Raw genomic sequence first — 27,657 nt, 5'->3', positions numbered from 1 at the left:
TTGTCTCGAGGAGTGACGGATAAAGTGGGGGTGGGGGAACGGGAGTCTGAGAATAACAATAATAATCAGAACAAGGAATGCAATTTGTCAAAATTATTTTCTTTAATTTTCTAATTCAAGTCAATTTTCTTATTTGTAAAGAAATTTATTTTATTGTAAAAAATTTAACTAGATAAATATAGAAAAATTGATTATTCAACAATATGATTTAATGGTTAGTAAATGAAATGAGTTGAAAGTCATTATTTAAATAAAAATGTTAGATAATTTCTTTTTATCTATTATAATCTTATTGTATACATTTACTTTTAAGTTTATTGTTGGTGGGAGGTGGAAAGTATCACATGGAAATCGATTATAAAAATCAAAAAAATGTTTCCTTACTTGCCAAACATATAAGAGTTAGGGGTGGCTATAAATACTGAAAAATCAAATCGAATTAAATTAATTTGATTCTTTGGTTTTTCGATTTGATATCAGTGCTATTTTTTTTAAAATTCGGTTCGGTGTTTGGTGTAAGGGTCTCAAAATTTTGGTGCACCAAAAAATCAAGCTTTTACTTTAAAATATATATAGACATTCTCTTAACTAAAAATTAAAAATTCAATCAACAATTAAATCATTCATGAACAAATCAATGTAACATCAACGTACGGTTCAATAGTTAACTTGAAATTTCCAAGAGAACTCATACATATTTTTATCAGTATCCATTATATAAAGGAACCATCTTCACACTTATTTTTCTTGATAAATTGTTGGAGGCACAATGTTCTTGATATAAATAAATATAGTCTTTTAGTTAGTATGATAAGTGTTCCACGGTAATACACATCATTCCTTGATATAATTTTCTTATACTTTATTTTTGTTTTATTTTTCATTCATACTAAAAAACTAATTTAAAAATACTGAACTAAATTAAGCCAAAGCAGAAAAATAAATCTAACCAAATTAATTTAATTTAATATATAGTATACATTTGTCTAAAATCGAAAATCGAAAACCGAAAAAATTGAAGGCTCATAATTGAGAGGAAACAATTGATAAATGGCGGAGCGTGAATGACACACACTACTGGCGCGTGAAAATATTGCTGAACTAAAGCAGCCGCATCCACGTCATAATTACCCCCACACGGGAAGAAAAAAAAAAGAGATGGTTCATTCTCATTGTAATCATCGATTGGTTCGTTGAAATTTTTAGTACCAAATTAGCCTCCTTCCATCATGATTATGGACTTCAACATGCCCTACTAGGAATTAAATTTTGTTTAGCTAGAGGTATAAGTATGCCAATTTCTCTATCTTCCTTCTTCAAAAGTACAAATTTTGGGGTTTTGTGATGTGAATTTTGATACTACCTTATAGTGAAATTCAATGGAGCATTCCGACGATCTTTGCAACATAGAAGGGAACGGAAATGGGAGAGGTAATAACGGTGCTTCCGGTGCTCCGTCAACATCGGCCGCGACTAGTTCTGCTTACAAGTTGTTCGGCCGGCAAACCTCTTTCCACCAGATGATGGGCGGCGGAAAAGGTAAATTCCTCTATTATTGAGTCTCAAAGAGATCAACTGGCAGAAGTGCGCTCTTTGGTTTAACTGTTACGCCAAGTTTCATGGAAATGAAGCTGATATTTCGTCTGAAAATATGATCATATAACTTTGATTAAATATGAATCCCGAGTTTAAGTTTTTGATTTTATGTTAGGTTAGCAATTATAATGTATTGATCCAAGGACTGAGACTAGGAAGCGTGTAAAGTGAAAAATCATGCCTGTATATGATTCTCTTTGTGCTCATGCTGGAAATGCTTGGAACTGTGGCCCTGCAGCTTTGTGGTTGAACTTTCTGATTTAATTCATGTCGGCATAGAGCTTAACAACTCATGTTGTTACTGGTTGAATTACCTTTTTATGCGTATTTCTCTCTTGCCTTGTATGAAGGATGTGTTCTAAAAATAGATTTGGTAGTGGAGCTCAATCATCATATGAATCAAAGATGGCTCTCAAATGAAGACTTAGTTATGTTTCTTGACAATCTCCACATATATTAGCTTTGTTACCTCCTCTACTTCATCTTTGAGTGCAGTAGCTATCTTGAAGCCAGGGCTGATTGTTTACATTCTCCTTAATTTGTGTCTTCTTCAAATTTCATTCTTGTTGCTTGATGACTTTGTTGTGACTTACTTGTTGTTTCACTTGGTATAAGCTGCTGACGTTATATTGTGGAGGCGGAGGCGTGTCTCTTTTGGCATCATTGTTGCTGCTACAGTTGCTTGGATCATTTTTGAGTATTCAGAGTTACCTTTCTTATCAGTTTCTTCTGATGTTTTACTGATTCTGATAGTTCTGCTCTTTCTCCGTGCAAACTATGCAGCCTTCAGGAAGAAGTATTGTTCCCATACTCATTTCACTAATTCGTTTAGATAGTTGTCTCTTTCTGTGTTTCGTTCTCCTATGGAGAAGTTCAACTGATTTTTCTTTTTCTATCTTCGACAGACAACTCCCAGCATTACCAGAGTTAGTCTTGTCAGAAGAAATGGTTAATAATGCTGCAGCATCATTTCGGGTCAAAATGAATTATATGCTTCTCATGGCTCATGATATCACTCTTGGCAAAGATTTCAAACTATTCTTCAAGGTTAGTGCTCACCAAGTGTGAGGATGTGATTCCTTATCCAAAAACAACAAAAAAAAGGCCAAAAACGTAGGGGTGTGATTAATGCTGGACATTGTGCCTTTGACAACAATAAATCAAACTAAACCATGATCTCTGAAAAAACTTAAACAATGATTTTAAATTAGGTGTTCAAGTGTTTTTCCCAAGTGAATAAACTGAGAAGAAAAAATTAGAATTGACCTGGAATCATGCTGAGAAAGGGAAAATGCATTATTGTTCTGTAATGTTTTAACTTTCAACATAACAGAGTGGAGAATGTCCAGTACTTTGTGACATCTGGTGCATATGACCAGTAATGTATTGTTTTCATTCAACAATTATAAGGTGCTTATGAATCTCGACGTTTGTATTTTGATTTATTTCATAGTGAGTTGTAAGTATTACATGACGACTGGGGAATTTGTGGAGCATAATTTGTGCCTTTAGGCCCACAACTGGCTTCATCTCCTTTCAGATTACGTGCAATAAGTTATCCAGCTTGACTAGTAATTGATGATATTACAGTAATTTACTTCCATCGAGCCACCCATGGTAACTGATGGTTTAACTTATGGGTTGCTGTTATCATATCTTGAATATTGTGTCCTACTTTATTCTTAGGATACAAGTGTTGGTTATAATATGGACTAATTTTCATTTGAATAGAACTGAGTTGGCCAAATTTTGACATATTTGCAGGTAGTTATTGTTCTGTGGCTTCTATCTGTCATAGGAAGCGTAATATCTTTCTTCACACTTGCATATATTGGTATGTGCCTATTCATTACACTATGATGTAACTTGATGAATCTTTATAGATATATGTGCTGAATGAATTTATCCTTCTCTATTTATTTCTTGTTGTGCTTTACTGAGTTTCCTTGGTCCCTTGTATGACTGAGCACCCTTGTTCCAATTTAATAAGGACAAATAAGAGAAATAAATTTGAGTAGATTACTGTAGTATTAAACCTATGAATCATACTATGGAAAAGAGCAATAAAGTACAAACATCAGGACATTGTAAGGATGACAATGAACCAATTTGGTTTTCGGGTAGATTTATTATAGACTCTATTTTCCTAACAAGATTTACAGAAATTTATAGTAAGAGGCAGAATGATTTCATATTCATCTACCTAGAGAAAATATATGATAAAGTAAGAAAGTTTTTTGCTAAGTCTTTGAGACAAAACAACAAACATATCAAAAGTAACATGTAAAAAGAAAAAGAAAGTATAGACATAATGAGTATGAATACTGTAACGGATATGTAAGAAGTGGTACATGGTTGAGAACTGTTGGAAACTAGAAGTGTCTCTTATACTCATGAACCTACGTTGGGAGTTTTGTTGAGCTTGTATTTGTAGTCCTTAGTTATGAATGAGATAATCGATACTTAATAGACAAAGAATGAAGATTTAAGGTGCATGCTATTTGGGGATGGCATTGTATTAATTGACAAAATTAGTCAAGGAGTGAACCAAAAGTTGCAATCATAACGAGCACTATTACAGAGGGTAATGATTTTAATGATAAGTAAAAATAAGACAAAAATACATGGAGTAAATTTAGCTCCCATAAACAAAGGTGAAGTGAGATGAGATATAATTGTGGTGCCTACAAGTAGTTAATTAAGATATTTAGTCTCAGTCTTTTCTAAGAATGACATGCTTGAAGAAGAAACCGAAATTCAATGGTCCTACTCTGAGTGGAATAGGTGATTGATGAACCCCGATGATTGGCTATGGAAGAGAAAGGGATTGGAATTTTATCGGTAAAATCCTTCTACAAAACTTTATTGAATTGAGAGGACACAATATTCTTAGGCTTTTTAGTTTAGATTCCTAGAACTTTTAGGAAAGTATGCTCTCTCACTTGACTAGCAGTAAGAAGGGAGATTCTCATAGCGGAACAATGAAGAAGAAGAAGAGGATTACGTCTGTCAACTTTGCACTACATATGCAAAGACTAGGGAGAATATCTTGAACATTTACAGTTAAACTGTCCGACCGTAGGACTAGTTATGATAGACTACGCTGAAAAATTTCAGAATATTGTTCATTATGGAAAAAAGATCAGAATATTGTTGTCAATGCTACCTGTAGTTGTGGATGTGTTGTTCAATCAGGTGTCGAGACATTGTAAAAAGAAGGCGAAGAGATTGAGATGTAGCTCATGGCCTTTTTGTGGCTTATAGAAGGAGAGAGAAATAAGAGAGCTTTTGAATGAGTGAGAACACTTCGGTACAAAATGAGAGCATGTCTTTTGTTTCTAGTCAATTTTTTTAAAGTGTCATAAGGTCTCAGTCAATTTTGACGATTTGGTAGTCTTTTATACTTTATATAATCATATTTTGTGCAAGGTTCTTTACTTTCTGTATCAACCCTTGTAGACTCGTGATTTACCTCATCACATTTATAAAATCTTTACTTTATCAAAGAAAAAAAAAGAAAAAGAACAAAGAAAATGAAGATGTAAAGCAGTAAAATAAGATGGTTGAAAATGGAGGGGTGGTACATAATGATATGTGATTGAAGATACATAATGAAGTGAAATGTAGATTTTATGACTACTGTGAAACTAACGATGTTATATGAGAGTGAATGCTTTTTTTTTTTTTTTGGAAATCAGTCGTATCCACGCTAGTTTGCTCGCATCTCGACTAATCTACCAGATATCCAGTATTTCCATTAGCATGAATACTGCGCAACACTGTCCACCCAAGTTTAGACATGAAAGAATTCACTTTTGGTTATTGTTATTAGTATCAAACTTATCTCTAAATGAAGATATTGCACGCTCCTTGGTTCGAATACCTTCATGTAGAGATAAGTTTGATTTGTCTTTAAAGATTAATTAGTCTCTAGTATTAAAATTAACAGTTTTGAACAGAGCAAAATGAATATAAATATGTATATAGTTGACCCTGATTGGTCTGGGGTCAAAGCACAGTTGTTTGATTGACTTTATTCTGTTGAGGCTTAAGATTATATTGTAGTTGGTAAGAAAATCTCAAGTTTGCATGAATAAATCTTGAAGATTTTATGCACTGGCGTCCCTGTGAAACCCTTGAATATCATCTAAAATTGGGTGGGAGTGACCAAATAGAATGATATATGCTTGAAAAGCGCGATGCACTTCTTTATCAAGTGGTTTCTCTTAGGGATGTCAATGGGGCGGTTGCGGGGCAGATCCCATATACCCATGAAGATAACAACCCGCTCCTCCCCTCATAACAAATATGTGTGTTTTCAATCCGCTCTACCCCACCCTGCATAGACCCACCACACCCTGTCCCACATAATATTTTTTCTTTCTTAACCTAGTTTCACACGCACAAAATAATAAAAAAATATTCATAAAACTATTTTGATTTTTCTGCTGAGTATTAATTTAAGTTAACTTGTACTGTTATATGATTTCTTACTACTAACATAGAGCATTATCTCAATCATGTAGTTGGGGACAAAAAATTTCTTGTTTAAAGAAGGGGTCAGGGGATCTGTGGGTCAAGCTTATGTTTTCATTTGGTTTCTAAACTTTCTTTGTCAAACACGAAACAATACAATTTCCAAAAATTACAAGGCTTCAAAAATATTTGAGAAAAGGCAATGACGAAGTAGCTAAAGAGAAATAGAAGCCAGGACTAACTTACAACTTACAAGTATTTTTTTCTCAGTATTAGAAACTAATTAAGTGGAATTGAGTGGTTGAAATCTTGTAGAGTATCTTACTGAGAACTAAGTTAATGATCGAAATCAACAAAAAAACTAAAACTAATGTTAAGTTTTGTAAAAGTTAACTCCATAACTGGCCAAAAAATTCAAGCAAAAAATTTCATGTTTATATATCTACTAAACTAATGGAAGAAAACACATATATTTTGAGTCGGAATTCCGCAACCCACATCCACACTACATCCGTTGAAAAAAGTTTCAACACACCCTGCCCCACCCTGCCCATTCCGCTCCTGCATAAGGGGAAACCCTCTCTGCCCCGCCTCATTGTCATTCCTAATTTCACTGCCCTACGCTGCTATTTTTACTGGTTTCATGCCCATCCTTGTTGGTCCACTGCAACAAATCTGATGACTTCATGCAGATGATATAGTTCCACCACAATAAACATCCTCTCAGTTAGTGGGTCCCATTTCTGCAAAGACTGCGTTCATATTTTTTGTTTCTTCATATTCCCAAAGTTCCACAACAATTTGCATCTTCCATGATTTGAGCTGTGTTTTTCTACACCATGGCCAGTTTGCAATTCTGATTTGTTTTTGCCTCCACAATTCATCACAGGAACGATAGTATTCATTACTGTGCCTGCCTTGTATAATAAATTTGAAGACCACGTGGATCGATATGCTGGAAAGATCCACAGGCAATTTTCAAGGCACTACAAAATAGTGGATGAGAGCATTAGCAGGCTGCCCCGGAGTATCTCCAAGAACAAAGAACTATAGTCTTTTTTACCAAGTAGGAGCATGTTGATTTGCATGAGATAAAACTTTTAGGTGTGCATTCCTTTAGTTCTGATTCTCCTTTTCCATAGAATGAGAATGATCTTGAAATCGTTCCTGTTTCCAAACTTCAAGTTTGGATTTTCAGAATTAAGCTAACAATGGCAATTGTCACCTACTCTCACCATCTACGCTGTCCTAGTGGCAGGTGTTACATAGTACAGATTTTTGTAAACATATTGTATTATTTTTTGTGTGTTGTTGTTGAAAAGTTAACATCTCGGATAGACAACTCTTTCTTTTTTACAAGTTTAACAAGCACTTCAAAAACTGAATTGTACGTTTCTCTTTTTTTTTCTCCTTCTTGCTTATTGTCTGCTTCTCTTCTTCTTCTTCATATCCACATCAATGTCTATTTTCATATTGCAACCAAACATGAATTTCAAATGATATAAGTTCTATCATGTTATTCTCACATGATACTAAATTGAAGTATGTACTGCATAGCTCAAACTTACACACACAATCTGGAAGTATAAACTGTGAGTTCACAATGTCACAAATTCGTGAATGTTTGTATTGTTTAGTCATCCAAATCCTAAGAAAACTTAATTGAAGTATAAACTACTACAGTTGTTGCTTTCTTACACTCATTATTCTTTCTTAGTCTCTAATTGCCAGAAGTTGAAATCACAATAAATGAACACAAGCTTGAAGTTTATTTAAATTAATTAGCTTGTATTTTGTTATTTAGATATAATTTTTTTGATTATATATATTATATTTTATTTTATACTAATAAATTTATTTAAATTAATTAGCTTGTATTTTGTTATTTAGATATAATTTTTTTGTTTCTAAAATATGAGTTATTTAATTTATTTATTATTAATATAAAATATTATAATCGGACTAATTGATGTATGAATTTAAGAACAATTCATAAGTTATACATTACACAAGTAGTTTAAAACAAGAGAGTGTGTGTGTGTGTGTGTGTGTGTATATATATATATATATATATGCAAACATACACACATCTCTAGTATAAAAATAGTTTAATTTATTTTGCTATATTTATTTTATTTTATTTTAGGATAAAGAGTTTTTTTAAAGCTTATTGATACAAAACAAAGTTCAATAAATTTTCTCTATAAATCATTGTAGTTCTGTGACTTTTTGAGATATTAACTCTAATTTATTAAGATGACAATTATTTACTCTCAAATAATTTAAGTGAGAAAATAGTGAACATGACAATAAAATTTTTATTCTCCTAGCTAGTTAAAAATGTTATAAAAAATAATATTATCGGTCAATTATCTATTTTGACCCAATTACATGAAATATAAAATCTCATAATAACTTTAGCGTATAATTGGAAAGAATTATTTTTTGTAAACTTTAAACCACACACAAAATTAGGTAAAAACAATGAACCAAACACTTGATAAAAATAATCTCTGCATTACCAAAAAATGTATTACTACTCCCTGAAGTATTGATCTTTGTACCGTACGATCTCTTAGTGTATATCAAACAATACTTAAAAACTAGTTTGACCAACTTATAGGTTTGAAAGGATTAGTGTAAGTGTTATATTGATCTTGTTCACTTGCCTTGCCAATAGAAGCAAATTAGTCAAATGAGAAAAGTCAGGAGAGACTCAAGCATATTAGTGACCTAAAACAAAAATTAAATGGGGCCTTAAATTTGAATTGTTTAGAACTTTTATATAATTGATTTGTTATAATTTTCAATTGATAATATAACTATCCTTAATTTAAAATTATTTTTCATGAGATATAGTACTTCAAATATATCAATTTTCTTCTAAGGATTTCTTCATTTTCATGAAAAGTTTACTTTTTTTACAAATAATATTCAATATTTATTAAAAAATAATAACTTATAACCTATTACTATTAAAAATGAGCCCTTCTTAAATTTGGGGGTTTAAGACATATCTTTTTTTTAACACTGTCGAGCCATCGATCAGAAAGGCAAACCCAAAGAAAGATATAGAAGAAGAAAATGAACCAAAGCAATTATAAAGAAGGATAACATGATGACATTAAGTTGCCCTAATTCTGCTTACACAATGAATTAGGAACTACTAATAGACAAATCTATGTGATATTCAAGTGACCCTCAAATCCATAAATGGCCGCTAATCAAATATCTCTAAAATTGTAAAAATAAAATAAAATTACTAATAGGCCTAAGCGGGTGCAAACCAGCCACCACAGCAATAGAGCCAAACCCCCCACCATAAGGAGTTTTCTCCCAAACCTACTCACCCCTTTTATGCCATATACAAATTACAAGTTGAAAACCCCTCAATTTGTGCTTTGTAGTAAATAAATTAAAATTGAGCCCCTTCAAAAGTTTGTCCAAATTGCCAATTATTTGGTGCAGCATTGTTGCTAATGAGTGTCCTTCCATCACTTGTGGTGACTTGAAATGAAAGACTTTGACCATTTAGATTAGAATTGCTTTGCCAATTTTGGCCCCAATTTCTTGACATTGCTTGCCATCCAGTATTAGACCCTTTAATTGAAACTGATTGAATATCACCAGCACCTCCAACATTTGTCACTAAAACCAAGTTGAAAAATGAGTGTCCATTTACTGTAAACCTTATTCCTCCTTTTCTCATACAGGGCACCCTGCAAACAAAATTCACATATTATTACGTGTTCAACTGAACTCGTTACTTTTTTTTATAAATAATAATTAAGTCAATACTAATGTTTACCTTCGAAAAGATACAGGGACGATACCGGCTTTGTATTTAGCAATTTGCAAGAAAGCAGGTTGTGCTAAATCAAAATGTTGGAGAGGAGGATTGCACCAACCACCATTATTGTTAGGTAGAGACGGGTTCGGAGGACAAAAATTAGTTGCAGTGACAGTAATAGTCCCTTGGAGACACCATTGAGCTGCATTGTTGCAAGTGAGCTCATAACAAGCACCACAAGTTAAACCATTGTTGAATAGTGCTGTACTTAGTGCTGCAGTGTTAGTTCCATACCCTTGGCTATACAAATTTCCATATCCACAAGCACCCCCTGCAGTTGTTTGGACAACCATATATGTTATTATACTACAACAAGTTTAAGTTTTATACACTAACGGCGTCCATACTAGAAAATATGACATGGTATAAGTTAAAAACTAAGTCAAAAAGTCCACTAGTAATGTACAAATTCTTTACACTTATAAGTTAATTTTATTAATAATTAATGTATAGTTAACCTGATTTAAATGTGAAAAACTATATGGAAAGCAGGAGCCGCTCAATTGTCTTAGCCCCCAAATTTGAGCGCCTCGTTTTCTTAAAAAAATGTATATATGTTAAAAATATCAAGTATTATTTTGTAAAAGAAGTAATATAAGTTAGACAAATGTTGAATACTATGTTTCAAGAAAAATTAAATAATTGGTTATAATAGACTTTACAAAAATATATAGGCCTCTATTTAGATTTTGCTTTAGACCACTTATATATTTGAGTCGATTTGATGGAAAGTAAGAAAGTACAAGTGGATATACCCATTGTGCCAGAGGCATCACCCCCTCCATAGAAAGTGGCATGAGCAGTTTGCCATCCTCCATAATCAGCAAAAGTAGAATAGAAGCAAAAGCTTAAAAAGAAGAAAACAAGTGGAAGTGAAGCCATTGAGTAAATTAAAACTAAGGAGAGGATAAGAGATGAGTGGGAGTGGGAATTGATATGAGCCAAGGGTTATTGACAAAGTTCTATTTATACACAAAAAAAATAGAAGCTGAATTTTAGGCATAAGATATGCTAATTAATTATAGAAGAAAGTGGCAAGTTTAAAGTGTCCACGTTTTGAAAGAAAGACACATGAGTTCTGGTGCAATTGCGAGATTGCTTTATTATTAACCATAAATCTCAGGTTTAAATTTTGAGTATGAAGAAAATTATGTTGGGAACGCCACACTCCTGCATGAGCCCTGAAGTGCGTCATTCAGATTTAGTCGAGGCTTCAATTCAGACTCCGAACATCAAGTAAGAAACCAAAATAGAAAAGAAAGAGTACTAGACCAACATGAGTTGTAATGCAGTTGGTAAAATTGTTTCGCTCTTAATTAAAGATCTCGATATGATCTTGTTGGCAGTGTCACCCTCAAATAGACTCTACCGCACATGATTTGAATTTAATTAGAATTATAATACAGACATCGTGTGAAAATACACAAGAGAAAGAAAGAAAGAAAGAGTATTAGAACCATTAGTTTTTTAAGTCATAAAATAAAACAACTACCAAAACGCACATGCAATTGTTACACTTGAGATTTGATTGACCCTACTTAGCACATGCAATATTTCTCAACCCTATTTTTACGCTTTCCTTTCATTCATTCATTTGTTTTCACCACTTATTTCCCCTAAAAAGTTGCGCCACTCAGGTAGGTGACAACGTAGGAAGTTGGAAGCTTGCTCAACAAACTTTTTAATTGTAACTATACCATTCTACTACCATAGAACAATTTTTTTTTCAAGGTTGGCTAAGGCTAATTTTACTTAATATATAAAAAGGGAATCTCAAAAAGAATCTGAAAAAGAGAAGCATAAATAAGTCGGTTTAGGTCTTATTTTTAACGAGGCAAACATGTTCAGAGTTTCGAAAGAATGAGTGCATTATAATTACAATTAAAAAAAATAGATCTAAGATACAAATTTGACATGTTAGGCGTGATAATTAGGGCTGATTTTTATTGATAAAAAAAACAAAAAAAAAACCCTCAAAGAGAAGAGTACAAGTAAAGGTACAAGTAAGGGGGGAAGGGAGGTGGGGAGGGGGGGGGGAGTCTAAGCTTTATTTTATTAATCCTCGCGAGACAAAGACAAATTCAAGATTTTGAAGGTCGGTCTATTACGGAAATATTCCTTCTGCGCATAATTACTCGTTCATTATTTTACTTGGCACACCTATTAAAAAATTAATACTTTTGACATAGAGTTCACCACTTATCTTTATTAACCGATAGAATTTCAAAAATCAATTTACTTATTGAAGATATTTACTTTTTTTCAAAAACATTAACTTTTAAATAAATTGAGAGTATAATAAATTAGAAAATATTGTCTTTTTTGAATTTATCAAAAATGACAAATTAAAAAAAAAGACAAATAAAAAATTAAAATTAAACATGTTAAAAGGGACGGAGGGAGTATAGATCTAAGACTAAACTTTGACCCATTTGACTTAGAGTTCTTATAATTACCATAACTGTTAAAAAATTTAAAATTACAGATCTAAAAATAATTCTTATTTATTCAAATGATATTTTCTTTTTTACCACTTGCGTCGAAATGATATCAAGAGCGGTTGTAGTCATTGACAATATGCTATATCATTCAGTATTACTATCTAGTTTTAATGTACATATTTGATTTAATCATGTAAAAAGTTTATAGCGCTAGAAAATAGGATTTTTGTAGTGTGACAAAGCTTAAAAGTTTTTAAAGATTAAAACAAATAAATAAATTATAAATATAAAATAAAATAATAATAGCTAAAACGTCAAAAATATTATCAATAATCCCTTAGAGATGTATTACCTAATTTTAAAAAGAAAAAAACTGAAAAAGAAATAGGATTTGAACTCCAGAACCGTACTTAGAATTGTGCACATCTTTAAATTTTTTTTTTAAAAAAATGCCATTACTATATATAATTTTGAAAGGGAAGGATGGGTAATATAAACTCGGGGAACAGCCCCCTTGATATATTTTATTAATGTGGTAACAGGATATTCTCCGTTCCTAATTATTTGTCCACTATTTTTTTTTATAATTGTCTTTAATTATTTGTCTAATTTGATAAATCAAGAAAAGTAAAAAAATTTTACCTATTATATTCTCAATTAAATGATTAATTACTTTGAAAAATGTAAATCTTTTCATCCACTTTATAATTAATATGGGTAAAATGATAAACTCACAACGTCAATAAAAAAACTGAGGGAGTAATAAACCTCTACTAAGTAATAAAGTTCTTAACTATTTTACATTCTCTACTAGAATAGTTTGAAAATAATCTGAAGTAACCAAATATTTCATGTTTTTAAATATTTTTGTTGAAGAATAGTTCCTAATTTACCATCATCATTAATTATAGTCATTTTTTTATTATATTTTTCAAGACATTATATTTATTATATTTAAAAAGTGATATAATAAAATTATCATTTTATTTATATTTTCTTAAAAAATTGCAAAATCAATAATTACAAATATTGCTAAACAGAAAAAGTATATCATCCACCAACAATTTACTTGTTGTCTCTAATTATTTGTCCACTTTTTTTTTAGTTATCCTTAATTACTTGTCCATTTTGACTAATCAAGAAAGAATAGTTTAACTATTACTTTACCTATTAAACACTAAGAACTTCTTGAAAAATTTAAAATTTTGATTTATCAACTTTATAATTAATAAAAATAAAATTATAAACTCATCAATAATTATTTCCTTAGTAAATATCAATTTAAAAATGGATAAATAATTAAAACATGGAGAATAGTAACAAGTATTATTGGAATAAAAAAGTGTATCATACACCAACAATTTACTTTTTTAAAAAAATCTTTTTAGCGTTATCTATGTTATTTTACTTTTTAAAATATTTTTACCTTTTAAATTTTTTTAATCTTTTAATTAAAAGATTAAAATTAAAAAATTAATTTATTTTAAAATAATTATAATTTTCTTGCTATCTCGCTCTTTCCTTGGTTTTAATATGAAGGATGTACTCTTGCTTTATAGTGTGAACAAATGATAGAAAGTCGTCTTTCCGTACTAAAAGAATTAAATGTAAGGGTAATTGTGCCCACATTTGGTCAAAGGTTGTTTAAAGACCAAATTGTAAGTGTTTAAGGGGATGGGTGAAAATCAAAGATAGAATTTTTTCTAAATATTGGAGCCATGCTTTTATGTTGCATGTGGACACTTGGGTCATGCATTAACGAAGCTTTGAGATCCGCTTCCTATAAAGAAAAGGTTTGAACTCGTACATAAACACGATAGGCGGGAGATCTGTTCGATTTCGATTAAGATTTTTAGAGATTATTTTAATTTATAACTATATAAAGGATATTATATTTCTCAAATATAACACAACTCTTGAATATTCATAAAGGGATTAGGAAGATATCATATATTGTCTTTCTAATCAAATTCTTGAGTATTTCTAAAAAATAAAATATGTCAGACTCTTCGTGAAAATCAAACTTCTTGATAATGAAATACTTCAATAAAAATCCACAAATTCTCTCATGGGCATCAAATTCAAATCATCTAAGTTCGAAAAATACACTACTAATGTTTTCAAATCATAGAGAAATCTTAGAAGAAAAGAACCAAGAAATAAACAAATTTGTAGCCATAATGTTTATCAATATAATTGTATTTCTTTTATTTGTGATTATAAGTTGTTTTTATCGCATTAAAAATTATTACAAACACTCGTTTTTTTTTTCTTTTCACCTTGTATAAACATAAATTATGTCAAATTATTACCCACTCTCTTCTACTTTGTGTGTGATAATGCTTGATTGGACGATATTGATTTTAACAACAAAAGAATTTTAAAATACATAAATTGAAATAAGATCATAAATATTTATAAAAGTATCTCATTAAATGCTAAACTAAAGAAAAGTTTAAAGTTAATTTAATTTTTAAATTGAAAACTATATCATTTGTTTTAGACGAATTAAAAAAATAAATATACCACATGACTTGAAACAGAGAAATAATGTATATGCTATAGAATACTTTATGCTATATAAATTATTAGAACATCCGAGATATTATGTAAATACACATGGATGGGGAAATTTTAGACCAGATCAAGTAAGGTCTTTTTAGCCTTTTTTATGTTGGCCAATATATATAATGAGCCCTAAGTAATTTTTTACAAATTTTATATTTACATTGAGAAATTCAATAAATATATAATAACTACAAGTTGAGAATTTATCAATTAAATGTATATATTATCGATTTGATGGTCGAAAAAAATATTGTTAAGTTCTACTAATTTCTTGATTAATGGATTGACTCCTCTTAACGATCATCTAGGCTTTTCTTTATAATCTGATGATCAGAAAATTCACAAACTTTTAGTTTTGAATTAGACCTCTAATTGATAAGCTTAAAATATCCTTAATGCACTTACCTAAAGGTATTAATTCATGAGTTTTATTTTACTCTTTTCTAACTTCCTAAAACAAATTAAGGCAAAAAGAAAAATGTGGCAAACCTTATTATATGAGGAATCAAAATTGACTAAACAGATGCTATGCCATGAACATGAAAAGGAAGTTGTTGGCTATTCATTTTTCAATTCTAAGACTAGGTCCATATGTATTTAAAAACGCCAACAAACAAACTATTGCAGCTCAATTTAGACTTCATAGGTAACCGTCCTAGAAGTTATATTTATCATTATTTTTTAGAAATAAAAAACAAGTACACGTGGTTAGTCCACAAATCATGCAAATTTGTTAGCTTAATAAGACAAAATCAACCAAGTAATTATAAGTTTACGTGCTACAACGAATAATGATATTGTAATCGTGATTTTTTTTTCCTTATATCAATCATTAATATTTTATTCAAACTAATTATATAATGTTTGGTCAATCTTCTATAATCAAATTATTATGAAAATTATTAAGCACTTTTGATGAGAGATAAATAGTGTTTGACTGTTCAATTTTTAATTTTTTTTAGGAACAACTATTTGACCAATTTTTCAAAAGTGATTATAAAGGAAATCAGGTACATAAACGTCTTATCGTCGCAGTTAATGAAAGAGTCTCGGAGAATGAATACATTGAAAAGACCCTTTCATACTTGCAACAAAGGAGGTGGACCAAGTGAAGACCTTCATGACCTTACAACTATGGTATTTCTGGAATAAATTTGTTTTCCTCGCTAGGAGGCTTTACGTAATGCAACGACCTCAGTCAGGGACTTTGAACCATTTTAGGGGTGATCGGCACCATTGGTTATACTATAGTTGATTGATGCGAGTCCTAATCCCATTCCGTGACAACTTTGAGTGCAATCGGAAAGGAATAAGGTCCGAAATGCTTACGTCGAAAGAAAAAACATTCTTTAAATTAATGCACTCGATTTTGCCTTATATTGCTAAAAGAAAAGCAAATCAGCTAGCACCCAGAAGAGATGTTTACTAGCCTAGGCAAGTGAAAGGCCATCCGAACCTAAGTATGATAGAGTGTATTAGAAAAAAATAATTCTTAAATTAACTTTATGTATTCCTCCCCAATCTATTATTAATTGTCATACTTTTCATTTTTAGAGTTAAACTATAAAACTTTGACTAACATTTTACAATATATATTTCATCATACTGATGTGCAAAAAATTGCAATATTTAGTACTTTTCGTATAATTTTTGAATATCTAATTTTTTTTGTTTAAAATATCAAATTAATTTAATCTAATTTAACTTTGAAAATTAGTCAAATTAACTTTCGAAAAAGTGTAACATAACAAATAAAAGTAGACAAAAAAAGTATATATTAATATGTTGTTTTGTTACATTTTTTTAGTGTACGTTTGGTACATTTTTTAGTCTGTAGATTCTATTGTTATTGAGGTATGTGTTACTAATCCTATGAATTTTCATGTATTAATAATACAAAGGGTTTCAACACATGTATTAAATTGATAATGAGAAAAAAGTTTGAACTATATTTAAATTTTGATCAAAATTGTAGAAATGATACCAATCTTTACAAATGATATTTTATCCTTGTACTATTTAACAGGAGTAGTATATTTTAAAATTATTATATGCCCATATAAACATTATAAATATTGCATAATTATAAATAATAATGTATTCACATAAATACATATATATACTTTAAATATATTATTAAATAGGGCATAAATAAAAGATCCTCTATAAAAAATTTAATATCGTAACAATAATTTCGATAAAAATGACAGTAAACCTTTTTACAAAATTCAAGGTATAGATGATAAATTGAAACAAAATAAAAAATTTATTTAGTTCGTTTACTTTTTAAAATTGAGTCAAATAAAATAAAATAAATAAATTGAAATGCAATAGGTTAATTATAATGTAAAAAAGTTTAGGGCCTACCATGTTAGGGTAACATGCAAGAAGCGGACATTACGGCCCCTACTATATCCGTACGTCATTATCATATCTTATGGTGAGGAAAAAAAATACATTATTATCATTATTATATATTAAGCATGATTTTTGTGAAATCCAAATTTAAATAAATATATATGAATAGACTTGTGAATATTTTAAACATGAATAGTTAAAATAGCTTACTATAGATGCCGCCCCGATTGTTAAATTAATTGTTTAAAGAGAGTTTTTTCAAAAGAAAAAATGAGACTTTGGAGTTGGAGACGTCCAATAATTACTATACAAAATTTTTTTTCTTGCCCTAAGATATTATTTTGTCCCTTTCACGTTGAGAATATATAAAAGTTGCATTTTGGGATTTACAATTTCCATAAAATTTAATAATATTTTGCCTTAACTCAGTGTAGTTATAGAGTGTGTTTGGTATGAAAAGAAAATATTTTTCAGAATTTTTTTTTCAATTTTTTCATGTTTGGTAGGCACAAAAGTTTTGAAAAAATATTTTTAAATCAATTCATTTTTCTCAAAATTAAGGAAAATAACTTCCCTTAAAAAATTAAGGAAAATATTTTTCAAAACTCTCCTCTAATTTTAAATTACATTTTTTTTTTGGAAAAAACATCAATTTTAAAATAATATTTTCAATTTCAAAATTTTATTTTTTGACCTGATCCCTAACCACCCACCCACCACTGGCCAGCCCCCTCCCCCTTCCGAAAAGATTAATTTTGTTTTTAAAAATATTTTCTACTTTAATTTTAAACTCCTACCCCCTCCCGCCAGCCCCCTACCCACCCCCTACCAACCCCCCAATTTTATTTTTTTTTAAAAAATATTATCAAGTTCAATTTTTTATTTTTTCAACTCCTACCCCTTCCCCCTGCCCCTCACCTCCAAAAAAATAATTTTGTTTTTAAAAAAATATTTTAAATTTCATAATTTATTTTCTACTCTAGTAAAAATAAAAGATGTTTTTCTTAAAAACATTTTTCCATTCATAAATCAAAAAATAAAAACCATTTCCGAAAAATACTTTCTAATCAGCAATCAAACATGAGAAATAAGTGCAAAATTTACTTGTTTTTGAGAAAAATATTTTTTAGAAAAACATTTTCCATGGATAACGTTTTCTTTCGTACCAAACCTACCCATAGTTTAGTTGGAGACACATTTTCAAAATGACTTATAAACTTAAACTAGAGATAAGTTGATGTCAAGTAAAACTAAAACATATATATATATATATATATACACACGATAAGATTACATTATTCTAAATTCATTATGTCTTAGATCATGGACAGTGATATCAAAAGTAATATGAACTGAAGTTATTTTCTATTTTTCAGAAAAAAATGGCAATAAAATGATATTAATACAGAATTGACGTCTCATGTCAATTTTATCTTCAATTATTGCTATACTATTATATTCAAATAAAGTACTTCTAATGATGAAATAATTACAATGCGACTATCTTGCTGGCTGAAAAAGGAAATAATACGTGGAGATTAAGACTAATGAAATATCACCCACTGGGAAAACCAAATGATTAAAACTTTAGGTTTGGAATAATGAAAAAACACAAAAAGGTCATGTGTAATTTCATCCAAATGTCATTAGGTTAGGATCCAATACCAAGTGAGAATTGTCCCTTTGTTTCTACTTTCTACTAACTAATTGTGAGCCATATATCTCCCAATTGAAATTCAATAACATGGGAACTGGACCCTAACACAATGTACCTTTCTCCAAGAGGGCCTTGCCTCCTACTATACAAGAAAATGTGTCCAATAGAGATTCAAGATACAAGACATAATTTTACAAATAGTGGATGTTATTTAATGACATGGTCACTTAGAGCATCCACAGAAGTGCCCCACATTTGATTTTCTATATCACAAGTGTCTTTTCTCTACGTTTGCCATGTGCAATTATGTGGTCTTCTTATTTCCTAGGGTATTTTTGGTCCCATTCTGTGTGTTAGCTAATTACTAGCGTATTTTCATAGTCATTTTTATGAGAGGGATAATGAATTTGAACCTTATATTGTTTGAAATAAATATTGAGTGAAACGTGTGGTTCCTTTCAGAGTTAAATGCTAATCGGGACTTTATATGTGACTCAACATAACAAATCGTTTACTTTTATAATAGGCACATAATTTATTATTGTACAAAATAGAGATATTAAGTCTAGCTCCTTATCCAATATAATCAATTATTACGCTTTATATTTAATTTTATAATCAAGTCGAATCAGATAACGCCGTGATATATAAATTAAAGATTTATTATTCCTACTGTTTGAATCTGAATTTTTTAATAAAATTAAAAAGAATTTTTATTCATCAGACCGCATAGATGCTAATTGTTACACTTTCACTTTTGCACCTCTAGTTATCTTTCCTAGTTCAATAATCATAAGAAAGTAGGAAAATTTTCTTTTATTTATTACTCTCTCCTTTCCTTTTTAGTTGTCATGTATACTAAATATATTTGATTTCAAAATATTTTCTCCATTTCTATTTATATGTCTTCCTTACTAAAATAAATGATCCTAAATATTCGTTATTTCATAAATCAATACATAAATAACGCTATTTTTCCTATCTTACCCATTAAAAGTTATTATCCTTGAAATATACATTTGTCTAACATAGAAATACTAAATTTTTTTTGTGTTTATTGGTCAAATTAGTCAATCAGAGTAATTAATTCACGTTCATTTATTGAAAATTTGCTTTGAACACTTAATAAGAGTTTAATGGTAAACTTACATAATTTTTTAAAGAAACTGAAATCTAAAATGATAACAACTAATAGAGATGGAGGGAGTAGTTGTCAATTTAAATAATCGAGAGAGAATTCATTGATCAAACAACACTCCTTTGTAATTTTTCTTTAAATGTTATATCAAATCTTATCATGACAATTAAAAAGGAACAAAGAGAGTATTATTTATTTTTTTAGGAAAAAGAGAATGTTAGGTTTGTGGTAATTATTTTTGATTAATCATGGAATATGGTAGATATTTGTCAGTCATCCATGACATACCCCTTAATCACAATTCACAACTTACAAGAAAATGAAAAGCTATAAGCAAATTGGTTTTTCTATCTATCATATTTGAAGTGTAGTTCTCACCAAGTTCTTTTTTCTTTCTTTTATCCAAAGCCTTCCGTTTCATACCCCCAAAAAGTAGAAAACGGATTTTTTTAGTAGACCCTCCATTATTCACAAATTTTAGGGTTGTTTAAGTACAAACAAAAGTACTTATAGTTAATATAAAAGAGCGGGATAACTTTTTGGCTTTCTTTTAGTGGCGTAATGAAATGTTGTTATATACAAAATATTTTCTCAGTTTCATAAAAAATGATCTAATTTGACTTAGCACGGAGTTTAAAAGTATAAAGAAGACTTTTAAATCTTATGGTAGTAAATTAAAGTTAGGTCAAATGTACAAAATTGCTCTTTGATCTTGTAGCCTTAAACATGCCAGGTGAAAAACTGAAATTAAAATGTTATTAAAAAAAGAAAGGATCATTTTTTTTGGGATAATGCCCAAGTACCCCATCAATCTATACCTAAAATCCCAGAGACACACTTATACTATACTAAGGTCCTACTAACCCCCTGAACTTATTTTATAAGTAGTTTTCTACCCTTTTTCAGCCTACGTGACACTAGTTTGAAAAAAAAGTCAATCATTATTGGGCCCACAAGATAGTGTCACGTAGGCCGAAAAGGGGCAGAAAATTATTTAAAAAATAAGTTCAGGGGTTAATAGAACCTTAATATAATATAAATGTGTCTCTGAGATTTCGAGCATAGGTTAAGGGGTACTTGTGCATTATCCCTTTTTCTTTTTGAAATAGACTAAATAAAAAAAAAGATAATTTTTTTTTAAAATGGAGGGAGTACTACTTATTAGACAGAGAATCAAGTGGCTTGTCAGTTACGACCAAACTCAACATTTAGGCGCTCAAACAAAATAGTTTACCTAGCTGATAAACAATGGACCTGAAGAGCCAGCATTTATGCATATGATCAAATCCAACAAATGGAACTTTCAGAAATAGCGTTTCTACTTTCATGAGGTAGGGGTAAGGTCAGTGTTACACTCTACCCTTCCCAAACTTTACTTATGGGATTACATTAAGTATGTTATTGTTAGTCCTGTTAGGATATATTATTAACCATGCGTTTTGATATAGTATTAATATTAAATAATTGTTTATTTATTTATTCAATTCAATAAAGTGTTACATTAAATAGATCAATTGTCATATATGTGTCCTTAACTTATATAGTAAATGATTTGATGTATAGAGTTTAAGCTTATACACAGAAGATTAAATCATCAGTTCTTATAAGTTAAAATTTATAGTTCACAATCATAGATGGAAATTTGGACAAAATCATCAGAAAGATTGTAGCACGAGATTAAATGTAATTTATCTTGATTATGAGAATGACATAGTTCTAACTTCTCGTGCTAGTGCATTTGGAATGTATTGAACGAGACCAAACAGAGATAGTTGTTTTAAACTGACTGATAAAAACATATTCTCTAAACTATTAAATGTACTTACATTCTTAATCTTGATATAACGATTATGATCTGTATATATTAATTATCATTTTGGTTTATTAAAAGGTGAGATTCTGAGATGGGTCAATATGCCTCGTAGATTGGATGATAATAATATATATTGGTGAAATAATTAGTTAGTTGATGGAATATGTCTCAGTATAGAGATTGATAATACACCTTTTATGAGAAGCTTGTAAGTTTTCATGTGCAAACCCGACCGGTAGATTTATGAATCTGGCACATGAAATAAGTTAAGTATTGCTTTAAAAGAAGTTAATCATTGAATTAAATTCGTCAGTAATTTAATTTATTGATTAGTATCGGTAATCTTAACATGGGGAATCAAATAAGTGTTTAGTGGTGAATTTCGAAATAAATAGAGGAGTTCAATTATGAATTTTTAGTGGAGTGATTTGTAATTTATTATGATAAGAATAATTCAAATTAATTATTTAAAATTATTTCCATAATAGGAAGCCTCAGTAATAAATTCTGTGGTCCCTCCGGTGCCCAATTTAACTAGAACTCAGAATCCTATTTTCTAGTAGAAGATGGAAAAGTAGCGTTCTTTTTTCTTTGAAGGAAAAACGTGTGTTTCGAAGTTTTCTTGAAGAATAAGAATTGACTTTTCTTCTCCTCTTTGGACTAGGAAGACATCTCTATAAATAGGGAGTCTTCTAACCAAGATTTGATTGAGGATTCTATATACAATACTTGCCCACCCAAGTATTGAGGGAGTTCAATTGTTGATTGGGATCACTGTAGAAGACTATAGAGCTGGAGTTGGATTTACTTCAAGATATCTGCACTTGCTTCAAGAGGTAATTCTGAGTTAATTTTCAGCATCTTTGTATGTGATGACTATTTGTGGTTGTTGTTTATATTCATGCAAGATGTATGATTCTGGAATGGTTCCGCTATGTATGCTATTTTCTATTAAGTCCTGCCAATGAAATGAAGTGAAAAACATGTTCTACTGCAATGGATTAATTTATCAGTACTACTTATGGAGCCACACATTAGTTATTCAAAACTAGAGTGAAGTGGTACGTTCAAACACTAAAAAATGCAACAACACAAACACGTCGCAACACCAAGTAGTGGTGACAGTGGACAACCTTCCTATAAGCATTACATGAATAAATCATAAGGTTTTGCTTCAGATTCAGAAAGGAAACTGAACAGAAACAGAAATATCATAACCTGTTAAGCCTAAACTCGAGTCTAATGGGACAAATAACTAATCAGAAAAAAATTAAGAATAATGAAGTTCCTACGGTTTATTAACACGTGTCAGTCTATGGACAGTTTAATAAATATGGTTGGGAGTGTAATGCACGAATTGACAACTCAATTAGAATGTAGTGCTGCTTTCACTGGCAGAAATGGAGGGTGCTTCACTCTTTACGAGATGAGAGCCCCTGCTACTAATATCAAGACCCTGAAAACGACCGACGGGATCTTGTTGCATTGCGTCTGCCAGAGCCTGTACATTGCCTGAAAGTAGAGGGTGACGCGGATTAGACATGCTGTCCTGGAGGTGGTGAAACTGCGACATCTGTATGTTGTGTGATTCGCTTGGCCCTGGCTGCGTCTGATGAGGAAAGAATGCTGGACGGTTATATTGAATTTGCTGCATTCCTGAACTGTATGCATCTGAGGAAGCTGATATCTGCCCTGTAGCTATTTTAAGTCTTTCAACTTCCTGTTTCAGTGCTTCGTTCAGAGCTGTTGATTTGGAACAGAACGAGAAAGATTTGCAAAACATCAGTAGTTTTTCTATAACAGATGAAACTTTTATTATCTGAGTGTAGAGGGATAAGGTAATTAAGTCATTTTAACGTAACATTAGATTTTATTTGTTCAGTATCTTCCGGGCAAGGAGTTTATAATTAAGTAGCTGACAATTTTGAGATGGAAGGGGAAAATGACTATATAAATCAAAGACAATATTGCAACAATGCAGCAGAAAGCAATAGATGGGAAGCATACCATCACGTAATTGAGCTTGTTGTTCCATTGCTTGTAACCGGAGCTTAAGCTCTGTATTCTCATTAGTTAGCCCAGTTGTATCCCTCTGCCGAAGTTTACAGAACAAAAAAATAACCAAAGTTGTACTAGAGATTTTAGAATGTAAGTTGTAAAAAGGAACAAGTACCTGGAAAAGGGTCAGTTGTGTAGAAAGAGTGGTCGCTTCTGCTTGAAGGGTCTGAACTTTTCTCTCAAGTTCAGATATATAACGAGTCTTTCTCTCTTTAGAACGAGCAGCAGACTGTCGATTCGCCAAAATCCTGCCCAAAATTCTCAAAAGTCAGACACATAGCAGATCTGAACTTAAGAATTTCTTCCCTTATCAATACACGTAGACTTCAACAAACTTCTATAGCAAAAAATGTTTGTGTGAGTTGATCATTAACTGATATGGTATATATATCTCTACGTAGCACTTTTACTCAGATTTTGCCTTCGGAGTTTGCATGAATTCTTCTTTAGAGTACTCGTGCTTCTTAGACAAGATGCATAAAAGTACTTGCAGTAACAACTCTAAATTCCATAGCGTTGTTTTTCGGATAGTTTTAAAGCATATATTTCATCAGTAGATACTATATACCAGTTCCACATAGATATCCGCTTTTCAACTTAACATCTATCCAGTTTTACTAGTGAAAAGCATAAAATTATTATATCATGCAAGTCTTATGACCAATTTTATGGTGTTTGAGCCTAACTTTTCGCACATGTCGGAGCTTTAGATTAAAAGCTTTTGTTGGACTAATCTAGAGTTTTGTCGCCCTTTCTTTAGATAACTATGGTATTTGAGTCAACTTACACATATTTTGATTAATTTTACAGGATATCTACCACTTCTTACCAACAACAGCTTTCGCTAGCAGCAGGTTTCAGGTAACTCTTCCCATTAAGGCTAGAACATATGAGAAGATAATTCAGAGGCGTATTTAGAATTTCAGTAAAATGGGTGCACGATTACAAAAAAAAGTGCATCAGTTTGACTTTTAGGTTCTTAATATTAACTATTAAATTTTAAAAATTATAGGTCAAAAATATATAATACTACTAATATTAAATTTTGAACTACATATTTAATTTAATTATATAAAATTTTACCATGCTAATTTTTTAGAACTTTTTGATGTAACATACTTGAAAATTTTGGGGAAAAAGGTTTAATACTTTGACCGAAATTGATGTAACAATACCAAACTTTGAAAAGAATCTTTTACCCCGCACTATTTCATAGTGCATTTTAAAAGTATATATGTGTCCACGTGGACATCATAAATATTGCATAATTATAAATGGTAACATGTCCGCGTGAGTACATATATACTTTTAAATACACTATTAATAGTTTAGATGGGTAAAAGTTCGTCCATAAAGTTTGATATCATAACAATAATTTCGGCCAAAGTTGAAGTATTTTTCAGACCTTTTCCCAAAAATTTGAAAGATTAAATAAAAAAAGACAAAAGAAAAATTATTAAAACTTCAAAAGTGTGATCGTGATTAATAACCACTTGGAGATGTGTTATTCAAAAAGACAAGATAAATATAAAATTTAAATTGCTATAACTCACGTAGAAAAGTGCACTCAATCATCATCATATATATGATGCTTTTATCGTGAGTTCAAACATCTATAATTAAATAATTTCTTAAAAATATAATACTACTATATAATTTCAAGAAGGGAGCATGAATTTACGTGAACCCACAACACCCCTTCTAAATACGTCATGAGAAGAAATAACCTAACATTTTTATCTCAAACGAAAATTGAATCCGAGACCTCATGCCTGTGCTCTGTGCTTCACTGCCTTCTTTCTACTGTGTGCTTTAGCATTTGTATAATTGTATTGTACTTGCTTCAAAGAAATTTCTACCTACGCTATGTGTTATCGGTTTAGTAGCTTTCCTATTGAGTTTGAGTGTGGTATATTATTCAATACTCTCTCCCTCCCTGTTTATTTGTTTACTTTTCTTTTTAGTGTTGTTTCTAATTTTTTTAATTAAATGACTAATTACTTTATAAAATGTAGAATTTTTCATCTACTTCATAATTAATATGGATAAATTGATCAATTCCCTATATCATTATAGATGTGTCAATTCAAAAGTCGACAACTAAAAAAAAATGGAGAGAGTACCAAAAATGAGTAAAACAAAAACATGACATTCCTCATTTTACTGTGCTCTTCATCAAAGCAGTGAATTAGAGAGCAAAACAACTTGATTAGTTTTACAATGTTGTTCAATAGAAAATGACTTTATCTGAAAATTCAGATCCATGAAAAGAAAACAGGGGAGCATAAGTAAACAGAGAAGAACAGAATTGCAGCGAGGCGAATCAACGATCACTTAGAAGGGAAAATTGATAATCATCACAACTAGTAACAGTTACCTTTTGGCACGTTTTGGATCAATAGTCCACAGTTCAGCTAATTTATCAGGAGCCATAGCTTTCTTAGCTTCAATACTCTCCGTCATCAACAAACTTGAACTATCAACAGAATTACTATGCCTATGACGTGGCTTCTTCTCTCCATCACTACTCTCGACTCCCACTCGAGCAGCAGCAGCATCGATATCAGTGAGATTAGATCCACTGGCGAGCTTCTCAATATCCATATAAGTAGAGAAAAAATCATCCTCCGACCCGATCTCCTCGAAACTTCCTGCCGGAGCATCGAATGGGTCGGATACCAGATCTAGATCCTCCGGCAACCGGAAATTGACCTCCGAGTGAGCTCGTCGGTGGTGAGATGGACGGAATGCAGCTGAAAACGTTGTCGTCGGCAACTTAATGGAATTTGGATTTGACGGATCTTGCATTTTCAAGTAAAAAGAAAAAAGCTCAGAAAAAATGAAGTTGATGGAGAAGAAGATTGATACTGTTAAGTAAGAATAAACAGTTTGAAGCGGTTTGTTTTGACTTTTTTTTTAACTGTTAAAAAAGCTTTAACTTGATTTGTGAAAAAAAAAGAAAAAAGATTGTGGGGTCCACTTTATGTATGGAGAGCGTAATGATTTCATCGGACTGCCTCTGCATGGGCTTCGTCCCATTTGGTCCACCAAAAGGATAAGAGAAAATAATGATAAAATAGTAACTTGGTTGCGTCATTGTGTTTTTTGGGAACTTATATAAATAATACACTATATTTTTTAAAAAAAGTCACTATTTATATCAATAAAATATTTTTTATTTATTTAAATTATTTTTAATATATTTATAAACAATTCTAATACCTATTATAGAGAAAAATTTATACAGCATATATAATAAGACAATTTTTATTGATAGATAATAAATGTCACACATTTTAATAGATTTATTATATAATGTGTTAATTTCTAATCAAACAAGCATAACATATCTTTTAAAAAAACAATTATAGTATAAATATATTGCATATATAATTCACTTTTAATACATGTTATTGCTATAAATAGTGATAAATGAAAAGTATCACTAAATTAATAATTATTTACTACTCCCTCCGCCCACTTTAAAATGTCAAGGTTTTCCTTTTTCAATCAAACTATAAGAATTTTAACTAACATTTTATGATATATTTTTTCATTATATTGGTACGCAAGAAATTGCAATATATAATTTTTTTTATAGTTTTTAAATATCTAAATTTTTGTTTAAATATCGAAATAATGAAATCTAATTTAATTTTGAAAATTAGTCAAATTAACTTTTAAAAAATATAATATGACAAA

The 27,657-nt window shown here is 30.5% G+C and overlaps 3 protein-coding genes and 1 long non-coding RNA gene across 7 annotated transcripts; 2 read left to right on the top strand and 2 right to left on the bottom strand.

The window, feature by feature from the left end:
* The first annotated feature begins 1,133 nt into the window (after nucleotides 1-1,133).
* LOC101255798 (reticulon-like protein B16) lies at nucleotides 1,134-7,457 on the top strand. The gene is made up of 6 exons (XM_004240818.5): nucleotides 1,134-1,283; nucleotides 1,371-1,539; nucleotides 2,212-2,392; nucleotides 2,502-2,643; nucleotides 3,361-3,430; nucleotides 6,962-7,457. The coding sequence occupies exons 2-6, from the start codon at nucleotides 1,380-1,382 to the stop codon at nucleotides 7,123-7,125; spliced, it is 717 nt and encodes a 238-aa protein (XP_004240866.1). The 5' UTR covers nucleotides 1,134-1,283; nucleotides 1,371-1,379; the 3' UTR covers nucleotides 7,126-7,457.
* Nucleotides 7,458-9,150: 1,693 nt separating this feature from the next.
* On the bottom strand, nucleotides 9,151-10,860 carry EXP2 (expansin). The gene is made up of 3 exons (NM_001247236.2): nucleotides 10,678-10,860; nucleotides 9,881-10,193; nucleotides 9,151-9,791 (listed from the first exon to the last, which is right to left on the bottom strand). The coding sequence occupies exons 1-3, from the start codon at nucleotides 10,802-10,804 to the stop codon at nucleotides 9,488-9,490; spliced, it is 744 nt and encodes a 247-aa protein (NP_001234165.1). The 5' UTR covers nucleotides 10,805-10,860; the 3' UTR covers nucleotides 9,151-9,487.
* A 10,400-nt stretch (nucleotides 10,861-21,260) lies between these two features.
* Nucleotides 21,261-26,936, top strand: LOC104647943 (uncharacterized). 4 transcript variants are annotated; one of them, XR_003247187.2, is made up of 4 exons: nucleotides 21,261-21,426; nucleotides 22,386-22,733; nucleotides 24,766-24,816; nucleotides 26,215-26,936. It is a non-coding gene; the product is annotated as an uncharacterized lncRNA (long non-coding RNA). The 4 variants fall into 4 exon arrangements; XR_741944.4 differs by having other exon boundaries at nucleotides 21,266-21,426; nucleotides 22,566-22,733; XR_741942.4 differs by having other exon boundaries at nucleotides 21,268-21,426; nucleotides 22,562-22,733.
* Nucleotides 22,998-26,763, bottom strand: LOC101255499 (transcription factor RF2b-like). The gene is made up of 4 exons (XM_004240817.5): nucleotides 26,333-26,763; nucleotides 24,071-24,203; nucleotides 23,905-23,989; nucleotides 22,998-23,640 (listed from the first exon to the last, which is right to left on the bottom strand). The coding sequence occupies exons 1-4, from the start codon at nucleotides 26,761-26,763 to the stop codon at nucleotides 23,267-23,269; spliced, it is 1,023 nt and encodes a 340-aa protein (XP_004240865.1). The 3' UTR covers nucleotides 22,998-23,266.
* Nucleotides 26,937-27,657: the final 721 nt, after the last annotated feature.

Source organism: Solanum lycopersicum, chromosome 6 (genome assembly GCF_036512215.1).
Source record: "Solanum lycopersicum chromosome 6, SLM_r2.1".
Classification (NCBI taxonomy): Eukaryota; Viridiplantae; Streptophyta; class Magnoliopsida; order Solanales; family Solanaceae; genus Solanum; species Solanum lycopersicum.
The sequence above is the reverse complement of the archived record's forward strand: the minus strand, read 5'-3'. Positions and strand labels throughout refer to the sequence as shown.